Below are 11,846 nucleotides of genomic sequence, written 5' to 3'. Positions count from 1 at the left end.
GTCCCGGTGGTCCCGGTGGTCCCGGTACGTTACCGGTGATGCCCGAAACACTTCCGGTGTCCGAAACCATCCGTCCTATATATCAATCTTTACCTCCGGACCATTCCGGAGCTCCTCGTGACGTCTGGGATCTCATCCGGGACTCCGAACAACTTTCGGTAATCTCGTATAACAATTCCCTATAACCCTAGCGTCATCGAACCTTAAGTGTGTAGACCCTACGGGTTCGGGAGACAGGCAGACATGACCGAGACACCTCTCTGGCCAATAACCATCAGCGGGGTCTGGATACCCATGGTGGCTCCCACTAGCTCCACGATGATATCATCGGATGAACCACGATGTCAAGGATTCAATCAATCCCGTATACGATTCCCTTTGTCTGTCGGTATAGAACTTGCCCGAGATTCGATCGTCGGTATACCTATACCTTGTTCAATCTCGTTACCGGTAAGTCTCTTTACTCGTTCCGTAGCACGTCATCGTGTGACTAACTCCTTAGTCACATTGAGCTCATGATGATGTTCTACCGAGTGGGCCCAGAGATACCTCTCCGTCACACGGAGTGACAAATCCCGATCTCGATTCGTGCCAACCCAACAGACACTTTCGGAGGTACCCGTAGTGCACCTTTATAGTCACCCAGTTACGTTGTGACGTCTGATACACCCAAAGCACTCCTACGGTATCTGGGAGTTGCACAATCTCACGGTCGAAGGAAAAGATACTTGACATTAGAAAAGCATTAGCATACGAACAATACGATCTAGTGCTAGGCTTAGGATTGGGTCTTGTCCACCACATCATTCTCCCAATGATGTGATCCCGTTATCAATGACATCCAATGTCCATGATCAGGAAACCATGATCATCTATTGACTAACGAGCTAGCCAACTAGAGGCTTGCTAGGGACACATTGTGATCTATTCATTCACACATGTATTACTGTTTCCTGTTAATACAATTATAGCATGAACGATAGACGATTATCATGAACAAGGAAATATGATAATAACCATTTTATTATTGCCTCTAGGGCATATTTCCAACAATTAGTAACTGTCTTAGACTCGAGACGTAAAGATCCCGAGGGTTATGCGGACATGACTGCAATGCTCAAGAAGCATGTTCAGTCAATACCGGGACCATATCGGCATGCAACTTTCGTTAATTTCCTGATATCAAGTAATCATTTTCTTTGACTGGCAGGGTTTGAAAGAAGTTCACCAAAAATGTTCCCGTTCTAAACAAAGAGTTGCGATCTACGCACCCCAAAGTAAGTAGTACTAGCTAGTTCCACGCATCTCTAATTGATTCAAATTTTCATCAATATATCATTACCACGCTTGCTTATCAGTTTGATTGAATTCTATTCTCGTAAAGTGCATGTACCAGGAAGAAGAGACTGTTTTATTTGCATACTACATATGCGAGTTCATTCGCCACTCGACCTCTGAGCGGGGCTTCTGTGACAAACAATTTCAAGTACGTAAATAATATTCACAATTTTATTTTATATATTACCATCAATTGTGTTGAGTTTTATTCATATATATGCATGTATATTGACCCCCTTCTTTAAATTAGATCTAGCAGATGCGGGAAGAACTCCTACCATATGATCGCATACGAGCAATTCAAGAGGATTTGACGGGATTCTTTCGTGACCACGTCATACCTAAAGACGGAGAATACCATGTGGATTTGTGATTGGATCTTAGGTAGATGATGTTAGGATTGTAAAAGATGTTATATTGTATATATGTAGTAGCGTCGGATAGCTATACGAAAAATTATTGTTCGACCAAGCACGTAGAAAGAGATGTCACTTCTCTCTATATATGTTCAGCATGACGATCTAGTGTAATTAATGCTTTCCTTCATTTTCTTATTAGCTAGCGTTGAGTTCTCTCTATATGTATAGTAGCTAGCGTCGACCAAGCACGGAGAAAGAGAAGACACTTCTCTTTATTAGCTAGCTAACACAATATGAAACCCCTAACCCTCCACCCCCTCCCCTTAAAAAAATCCCAGCTCCTGCCAGATGCTGACGCGTGGATGCCCTTTGATCCCGGTTGGTGCGGCCAACCGGGACTAAAGGTCCTCCTGCCTGGGCTCCCCGCAGTGGCCACGTGGAGATCCTTCTGTCCCGGTTGGTAAGCGAACCGGGACTAAAGCTTTTGAGCTTTAGTCCCGACCCTTTAGTCCCGATTCCAGAACCGAGGCTAACGAGTCTCCGAAACCAGGACAAATGAGTCCTTTTCTACTAGTGAGCTTTTCTCATTGTTGCATCAATTCAGCAGAAAGTCTTCTTCTAAAAGAAGAGAGACATGGCTCATAGTTTTCACTTTGTCTATTGTACAGTTCTATTCCACAGAAATATCAAAAGATTAGGGTACTTATCTTTTAAAGGAGACTTATCTCCCAAATCATCCATCCGGAGTCTACCTAATCCCCCTATTTACTTGGACTCCTCTACCAGCCATGTAGTAATCCTTGATTTTTACCAAAGATTTCCAGCAAGGAGAATCACTATATTTCTGTCTTACCATAGCGACCGTGGACTTTTTCAAGTATTTCGCTCTAACAATATCTTGCCAGAAACAGCTAAATACAAGAATAATGTGTATTTTAGAATTTTCACGATAATCTCACATCACGAAATTGTTCACAACCACGATACAACATTGCCCTGATAAAAATCCACAAAACAAAATTACTCAAGATAAAAATCCACAACACATACAACTGGAGCAACACGATGAGTCAACCTCTGGGAGGCAAAATAGCTTGGACAAGGTGCAATGACTGCTGGTGGTTCCAGCTGCCTGCCGTTCCCAACTTTGGGATTTTAACTAGGAAATTTTGCATCACCTTCATGCTTGTTCTTCTTCCACTGTCTTCTTGTGAAGCTCTGTTATCAGATTGGCAGCTGCAGAGCACCTCGCCCCATCTGGGGTCTGACGAGGATCACCAGTGATGTTCATGTCATAACCAGGGCATGTAAAATGTACAATGGCAATGAATGTTCCTGAAAGGATAGGAAATGGACTAGTGAATAAGTGCTAGAAACAAGGTGTGAGAATATGATAGTCAATCAAACAGCGTTTTTTTTTTTTGGTTATTGCTAGCTTCAGACTTATTCAGTTATTGGCAACTGATTGCAAATTTGCAATACAATGTATAGAGGTTATCTCTGATAGAGGCAACTGATTGCAAAACACGCAAGTCTTTGACAACCATCAACTGAACACTGACGTTAAAATAAGCCTAATAATTCAACACAGCACAAACAAGTGGTGGTCTATTGACATAACCGCTTGGAAACTCTTTTGCCTAGGCATGATTATCGGCGTACACCATGTATGTTGTCATTTCAATTCATGAAACTAACCGGGACTATAGGGGTTGAATTCAGTAGATGTTAATCAGAAAATAAGTGGCACAAGACCCATATGTATAAATTCCTAATTGTTGTGCCTATATGGTCAAAGAACCCAATGCTTGTCCATGCAAGAAAATTAAAGAGATACAAGTAGATATATCTATACATACCATCTTTTAGTGAAGGTAGTACCGTGTATCTCGGGGGTATACACTTCATGTCACAGCAGATCTCGTTAAGCTCCTGCATTGATATGTGTCAACGGTACAGGTGGAATTTAACATTCTTATGCAGCAATTGAGCTCGAGGTTTCTTACCTGGCACTTATTGCGTTCGAGTAACTCCTTCAAGCTCTTCCTCTTATTGCTCGTGGTTTTGCCGCCATCTCCACAGCAAGATGGATTGGCAGCTTCCACCATCATTGAGCCGGTTCCCTTATACTTTTCCATTATTGCCACCACTTTAGGCGTCATTTTCCCTTCTGCATAATGTTTAAACATGATGAGTAATTGAAATGTAGAATAAATATAGAAATAACTTCCAAATTCTGCCACACTTCCAACAGACGAGTTGTATGTCAGAAAGTCTGGCGTATGATTTGTCCACAATGATAAGTGCTGTAGACCACTAGTTAACACGAAACTTTGGGAAATGAAGCATGTATATATGTGCAAAGCTAGCTATCTAAGGCAGTTTGATTGATTTTTCTTTTTGTGAGTCAGACGTATTTTCAAGCACATTTTGCCTTTGTTTTAAATCCCCCACACCCCCTCTTAATTGAGTGTCACGCTCCGCCACTGGCTATATATGTTTAGGTATGAAGAATAGTACTATACCAGTCAAGATATTATGCATGTCCATATCACATTCAGCACTCTGGTCTTGAAGTATGTGTTCCTTATGAAGCTGCAACAAAGAGAGGTGAGTTTACATCAGATTTTCAAATAAAACAAAACGTAAGAAAAGCAAGCATCATTTTTTCATGAAAGAGGAGAGAAGACATATAACATACAATAGTATCCCGTATTTTCAGAATTGGTTGCAGAAAATCATTCATCTCATCATTGTCGTTCTCACTGACGCCGCCTTCAATAAAATTTGGAAAAAAAAAACAGGTTAATACCTTGGAGGATCATAACCAATAATGGGGAAAACAAGATGTGTTTGTGATCCGAACCTGACTTCTCAGGCACTTCCATGATTTGGCTTTCCAAAGCAGCATCCTCCATCACATCATCAACAGGTGTTGCCTGATACAACAGTCATTTATTCAAGTTGAATCACAGTAAATGAATATTATAAATAACTTGGCCTATCACCTATTGATCAGACGCAACTAGTATTAGCCAAGACTTGTCACACACACACAAAAACCAGATGCAAGCAGTTTTGTTCCATTTATTGCTAGGAAGCTTATTTGTTGATGGATTGGTCGGCTTGATCTTGGCGCGAGTAGCTAGCATGCAGAGGGAAAAGAACCAGATCCAGATGCAAGCTAGCTAGCGCACGCGATTCGTCCAGCCATGGCTGCTTGGCTTCACGCCCGATTCGTCCCCAACACATGAGCAACGCCACCCACCATTTTCTTGGTCCTGCACCCGACGTGTCTCCCCGCTTCCTACCGGAGTACCGGTCGGTTCCTCGCCACTCTCCTGCGAGGAAGCCACCCTCAACTCCGCCACCACCACCGATCGAAGATGGCGGATACGATACGACCAACTAGGGCGCAGTCGAGAAAAACTGCGGCGGCAAAACTACCAGGCCGTATGTGCATGCGATCCTCTACACCACGATCACGATCACATCGGATTCAGATTTACCAGCGAGCAAGCAAAGAGCTCCGTACGTCGCGACCTATAGCTAGCTAGCACTATCAGCCAAGCAGGACGTGCTCCACTCACCTCCTGCACGGCGACGAGCTCCGGGGCCGTGTCGTGCTGCTCCTGCGCTTGCGGCGTCAACGGGTTCAACCCCATCACCATCTTCAACTCCTTCCTCGTTTTCCGCCCCCAACCGATTCCGCGTGTCTTGCTAGGGTTTGTGGTGGCGGCTGGGTGGCTACACTACACCTACCCAGGCGGTGGGTTTGGGGCCTTTTGTACGATGAGAGGGCGGAGCAAATGGACAAAAATGGCAGGGCTTGAATGGCTAGCTGTTTCTGGGCGCGCGAGCGCGTGATTTCCATTTCAAAATAGAAAGTTCCTATAAGTAAAAAATAATTCTTCAAAATCTTACAAATATTGTTTATAGATATCTTTTAGTACTATCCATTTTCATAGCGTACAAATAATATACTTTTTATAGTATAAAAATATATCTTTTAGGCTCACCAACTTCCTCCTCCTGCACCAGACGCAACCCCGTTTCTTACTGGTCGGTGCCTCGGTTCACCGGAAAGGAAAACCATTCACAACTCCGCCACCACCACCTGCCGACGGTATGCCTGGACAGCCGCCACCAACGGGACCCATTGGAAGACCAACTAGGACGCATTCGAGAAAAAAACTGAGGCGGCAAAATTCGGACGCCGGGGACCTCACATAATCGAACTGATCGAGAGATCATCAAATCATACTAGCCGCGTGCGAGCATTTCTATATCTGATTCATCTCCGATCTATCCCCTACCACAAAGATTCAGATTGACCAGCGCAGCCCAACAAGAATTAAACTCCATCCGGTTTATCCACTAGAGCAGCCAAAGCCAAGCAATATGAGCGTGTGTATGCGCGCGCGTAAACCATTATCGGATCTACCAACCATCCAACCAGAAGAGCTACATGTGTGCGTGATCCATTCACCTCCCGCACCACGACGAGCTGCTTCTATGTGGCCATGCCTAGTTGCTCTTGCTCCTGTGGAGTCACTACCATCATCTCTATCACCATCTTCGCCATGTCCGGAGATTAAACAATTATGCCTCGATCGCTAATATCTAGCTAGGGCTCTATGGGGCACATTGTGGTGGCTAGGTGGCTAGCTAGGTGGAAGGTGCTCGCTCATGAAGGGAATGGATGAAAGTGGAAAGAAGGTAATTGGACAAAGATGGACAGTGTTGTGCAAGCGCGTGGAAGCGAGGCAGAGCCACATCCTTTTACCATATGCGGTCTATATATCAGGAAGATAATTAATTTCTAACAAAATCGTGTCTCATTTCTTTTTTTTTCTTTTTTTTTGGTTAATGGCAGGATGATACACTCTTTTGCTAACAGAGACCTACTTGTTGAAACAAGAATGATGAAAACAATTCGAAACCCGTAACAACTGATAAGAGTGATCAAACAACCACACATAGTAAGCAATTCACAATACTATCAAACTGAAAGAAGGGATATAAGAAACAATGAAAGGCTAAACTTTTTCATTTTGTTAGTACTCCCTCCGATCCACAATAAGTGTCGCAGGTTTGAACTAAATGAACTAACCTTAGTTCAAAACAGTGACACTTATTTTGGATAAGAGGGAATAACAAGTAAATATTTAGTTTGAAGGAAAGAAACTTGCAATATTGTGGCAATATCAAAAATAGATTTAAAGAAAGTACCCAAGACGATATTTCTTTGATGAAAGGAAGTAAAGTATATAGTAGTCAAATGCAAAAAATAGTACTATAAATGATTCGATGAAATTACCGAAGCAATAGGTGGTACCATTGAGTTTGTGTGGTTCAAGACCTCATCTGGGGAATGGTTTGTAAAGCCAGCATCTTCATTGGCATGTGTGATCGGCACTTGATTTGAACTTGGCAACTTATCGTCACAATCGATATCTTCTTCCATTACTACTTTTTGAGCCACTAGCTCAGTTTTCACACGGGATTCATGTTTGTCACTGCTAAGGGTAAGTTGGGTCCCTTCAGTAACTGTCAACTGGTCAGCAAAACCTATTTCTTCTTCCATCAAAACTTCTTCCATCTCTTCATTTTCTACTCGGGCTTTAAATTCTGCCACTCTAGCAACTGGTAACATGTCACCACAACCTATATGGTCTTCCACAGCCATTCCTTCTACCTCTGCATTTTCTATTGGAACTTCAAGTTGAGCCTCTCTAAAACCATCAACACTTTGTTGTGAATATATTTTAATCCACTCTGATAAATTGGAATTTAGATCCACGGAAAGATTAATCCCCTCGTCCGACGCCACGGTTAATTCAAAGGTACGTTCCACACAATGTCCTGCCATTTCTATCAAATGTGATATAAGATTAGTATATATGCAATATCTTCATTAGAATTATGTTTGTAGTTACAACATGATAGTAAGAAAGATACCTCTTGGAACTGTAGTGTGGTTTGTTTCCAAGGAAGCCATATCATTTACGTTTGACATTCTGCTGCGAGTGCTAATTCTAACTTTAGGAGGAACCGCAATGTTGTCGGCTTTCTTCCGACGAGTATTCATCGAGCAGCTTATCTTCCAAATATTACGACAAATCCTGCTCTAGAGTACGAAAGTACAGTCAGAAGATGTGCTTGGAATATCTTGAATAGTAATGCCTCTTGAATTCATAAGAAATGGCATCACATACTCATTCCTTTGATTTAAAGAAATGGTCAAACAAAAAAGGACAAAAAAATCTTGGATCTCGATTATAAATCCTAAAGGAATTTTGCAGTCCAAGTGAGCCTCTTCACAAAAAATCTTGCGCACAAAAAATGAGATGAAAGTTTTTATCACATGATGACATCCTTATTATATAAGGTAAAAAATACAAGATAGGTAGTTTAACTCGCACAACCACAAATTACTGCTATGTACAATGAACTCCTTTGGATCGCCTAATGCACACCCACGGTATATTGTGGGGAACATGCTAACAAATGTCCCACCACACTTAGAGGAATGTAAATAAGAAGCTTGAAATTTCGAACAATATTCACATGTGTGGATGCCACTCTATTTTTCGCTAAACTTATTGTGCCCCAAATGGCCAGCATATGATTTCAAATATAGGCTTTCTTGACAATGAACTACCTGAAATTAGATAACGAATGCATCACAATTTTTTCATACATTTAAGCGGATATTGGTATGTACTTGCATGTGTTTATATGAAATAATTATCAATAGAAATCGTATGGCCAATGTGAAAGTGTGAAGACACCAAATGGCCACGACATGTATGTTCTGAGAAAACATCTATAAATCTATTGACATGTATTTTGTTTAAGTATTCATAAAAATTATAAGAACGCAGAAATTTTATCATTTACCATCGGAACTCGAGCAAACAAGATTAATAAATACCTTATGGAAATAAAAGGTCAGAATAGAGAAGCATCAACTTTAGACGCACTAATACACAACCAATCTTTGGACTGCTAAATCTAGGAGCACAACTCCGAAGAAACAACATGGCAATGGAAAGACTTAACAAATGGAAGTTTCTTGTGATTCTCGCATCCTTGAGAGAATTGGTGGAGCTTCAGCAAGGCCGAATGGGTCGTGGCCCGCCCAACATTTTGAAATTTGTAAACTAATTTGTTTCCTCCTAGGCCTTGAAACATCAGCTCACATGCTATTTGGTTCTATTAGGCCTGCCCATCCCTCCCAAAAATTGGCCTCAAGCTCCGCCACGGCTTGAGGGTTCGTTACCAAATCGAGAACATGTCGCCATACCTTCAACTCTTGCTATGGTTCCTAGCTGCTATAGTCAGGAAAGATTGTAGGAGAGATGCTATAATGGATGTAAGAACTATATATGACTTGTTAGATTGAAGACATGTACGGTTGTGGATCTCCAAGTACCTGGAACCTAACATAGTGAGTTGATGGATCCAAGAGTAGGGTTATATGTTTTTTGACTCATGGTAGGTTAGATGTTATGTACTAAGGTGTGGTTGTGGGAAACACTCCACGGGGTAGTAATGTTATATTTTTATCATATTGTTTTGTACATACCAATATGAAGATATTTTCAAAATATACTAAATTCATGGACTCACATGCATTTTATTTATATAACTCACTTTGAAAATCATATAGTAGTATATGAGACTGGTGACTACCACCCGATGGTAGTATATGAGACAAGAGGATAACTACCACCAGGTGGTAGAATTTTTAGTTCTCTTGCAAGAATACATATCCAGGAAAGGATTGTGGAGGAGATCCCCAGAGATACACATCCCTTAATTAACACTATTTAATTAAAGAAATGAAGTGTGGCCATGTGAATAACAAATGAAAATACAATGTCGAGAAGTCAAAGGCTTCAAAATCCTACGAATAGATAAAATCACCTACCTCCGTCTTAATCAAAACTACTCGATGCTCAATCAAGCTGCTATAAGGTAACACAACACAGAAAGCTAAATAATGTCCTTCCACTTCCAGAAGTGTTGTGGAGGGGCTCCAATGATGGTGGTAGCGATGAATTTGGAAAGAGTGCAATATATGATGTAGTTCACTAATCACACAAAAACATGTGGAAAGCCTCATAAGACAAAAAAGAATGAAAACATTGAATTAACAAAAAAATCAACCGTAAAAAAAGGTGCTACAATTTGATCGATTATTTCTAGTAAAATCAGTACACATGTTGCACCACCAAATCGGGAACGCCGCCATACCTTAAATTCTTTGTATGGCTCCAGCCAACTGTAACTGGGATCAGCGGCGTGGAGGGATGCCAAGTAGTGATAGAAGGATTGTGGGGTGTAGAGATGACCCGATAGATTGGTGGCGGCTATGGTTATGAATGTCGAGATTCAAAACCCTAACACACTGAGTTGAAGGATCAAAGGGTAGGTTTAGGCGTGTTACGCGCAAAGGCAAGGTTGTGGGATGAGCGAGGGTGTTATCGGGATCTCGAGCGCGGGGAGGAGACCGAGCATAGGAGAAGAAATATCATTGGATATAGAGCGTAGGTGGAGGGTGAGAGGGAAATGGCGGCGGAGAGGCGGAGAGGAGGAGAGGACGGGCTAGGGTAAGTTGGGGCAATTTTTATAGGGGAGTGGTTGTGGGAAAACGCGTTTACTTGTTTCTTTTTTGAGAGGAAAAACGCGTTTGTTTGTTGTAAGCACAAGGAATCCATGTTTTAATTCCTTTTTTCTTTTTCTTTTTGCACCGAACATGTATCTTTTATTGGTGCCAGCTTGGAATATATGCAAAGGGAATGGTGGAGGAGATCCCATGATATGAACGTCCCCTAGTATTTGATTACTAAGTAAACAAAAGTATGTTCGCATGAATCACAACCCGAAAAGGCTATCCTAAGGAAATCCCCCCGCCTCGCTCTCCCTGGCGACTCGGGGGCAAACCATAGCGCCGCCACTCACCCACCCCCTCCCCTCACTCGTCTCGCCGCCGCGAAAGGTTCCGGCCAGCGAAGCTCGGCTAGATCCGGGGACGGCAGTGGCGGGGGACTTCTTTGGCGGGCGTTTGGAGGCGGGTCGACTCGCTCTCGAGCACAGTGATGGCGGCGGTTGCCGTGACGGAGCTCGCTGCGATGGCTGGTGTCCTTCATAGGTTGCAGTTCGCCTCGGCCGGCTCTAGCCAGGTGGCGTGGTGGAGGCGGGTCGGCGTCCTCGGGCACTGGCGTCGGCCATGGTCTTGACGCGGCGCGGCGAGGCTGCTCGGCGCGCCCTTTCACGGGAGAGCACTTGCACGCCTTGTTCGGCGGCTGGCGGCGGAGATCCGGTGGCCAGGGGCGCGGATCCGGTGGGTGGCTCCTCCCGCGGCGTCTTCAGGCATGTGGTGGCGTGGGTCCGGTGGCCAGGGGCCCATATCCGGTTGGTGGCTCCTCCGGCGGCGGCTCCAGGCGTGATGGGTGGATCCAGTGGCCTCACTGCCTTGGTTTTCTGTCCTGGCAGCCTCATTGGGGTGGGGTGGTAGCGCCCCCTCCCCCCGTCCACTGCTCGCTGGCTTCTTCTGGCCTGCCTATGCGGGCCACGAGCTACGTTGGGGTGGTGTGATACGTCTCCAACGTATCTATAATTTTTGATGGTTTCATGCTATTATCTTGTCAAACTTTGAATGTTTTGCATGCCTTTTATATATTTTTTTGGACTAACTTATTAACTCAGTGCCAAGTGCCAGTTCCTGTTTTTTCCATGTTTTTGACCCCTTTCAGAGGAGATTTTGAAACGGAGTCCAAACGGAAGAAAATCCCCGAAAAGATTTTTTTTGGAACGGAAGAAGATCGGAGAACTTGGGAGCCAAGGCAGGGGAGCCCCAGGGGCCCCACAAGCCCCCACCCCACGGCCAGGGGGGCGCCATCCAGGCTTGTGGGCCCCCTGGAGGTCCCCTGACCTAGGTCTTTCGCCTATATAATCCCATAAATTCTAGAAAAAATCAGGAGATCATCGCAATCGCTTTTCCGCCGCCGCAAACTTCTGTCTCCGCAAGATCCCATCTGGGACACGTCCTGGTGCCCTGCCGGAGTGGGATTCGGACACGGAGGGCTTCTCCATCAACACCATGACCTCTCCGATGATGCGTGAGTAGTTCACCATAGA

At 43.7% G+C, this 11,846-nt stretch overlaps 1 protein-coding gene across 3 annotated transcripts; it reads right to left on the bottom strand.

Annotated features, from left to right (window-relative positions):
* Positions 1-2,628: 2,628 nt before the first annotated feature.
* Positions 2,629-10,285, bottom strand: LOC123397715. Of its 3 annotated transcripts, none has more exons than XM_045092251.1 (9): positions 9,960-10,285; positions 7,659-7,827; positions 7,018-7,571; positions 4,564-4,636; positions 4,399-4,472; positions 4,223-4,292; positions 3,704-3,867; positions 3,557-3,629; positions 2,629-3,032 (listed from the first exon to the last, which is right to left on the bottom strand). In XM_045092251.1, exons 2-9 carry the CDS (start codon positions 7,786-7,788, stop codon positions 2,878-2,880), a joined length of 1,293 nt encoding a protein of 430 aa, XP_044948186.1. In that variant the 5' UTR covers positions 7,789-7,827; positions 9,960-10,285; the 3' UTR covers positions 2,629-2,877. The 3 variants fall into 3 exon arrangements, with proteins under 3 accessions (XP_044948186.1, XP_044948187.1, XP_044948188.1); XM_045092252.1 differs by having other exon boundaries at positions 7,036-7,571; XM_045092253.1 differs by lacking the exons at positions 7,018-7,571; positions 7,659-7,827; positions 9,960-10,285 and adding an exon at positions 5,288-5,437.
* Between the last annotated feature and the right edge of the window lie 1,561 nt (positions 10,286-11,846).

Source organism: Hordeum vulgare, chromosome 5H (assembly GCF_904849725.1).
Source record: "Hordeum vulgare subsp. vulgare chromosome 5H, MorexV3_pseudomolecules_assembly, whole genome shotgun sequence".
In the NCBI taxonomy this organism is placed as follows: domain Eukaryota; kingdom Viridiplantae; phylum Streptophyta; class Magnoliopsida; order Poales; family Poaceae; genus Hordeum; species Hordeum vulgare.
The sequence above is the reverse complement of the archived record's forward strand: the minus strand, read 5'-3'. Positions and strand labels throughout refer to the sequence as shown.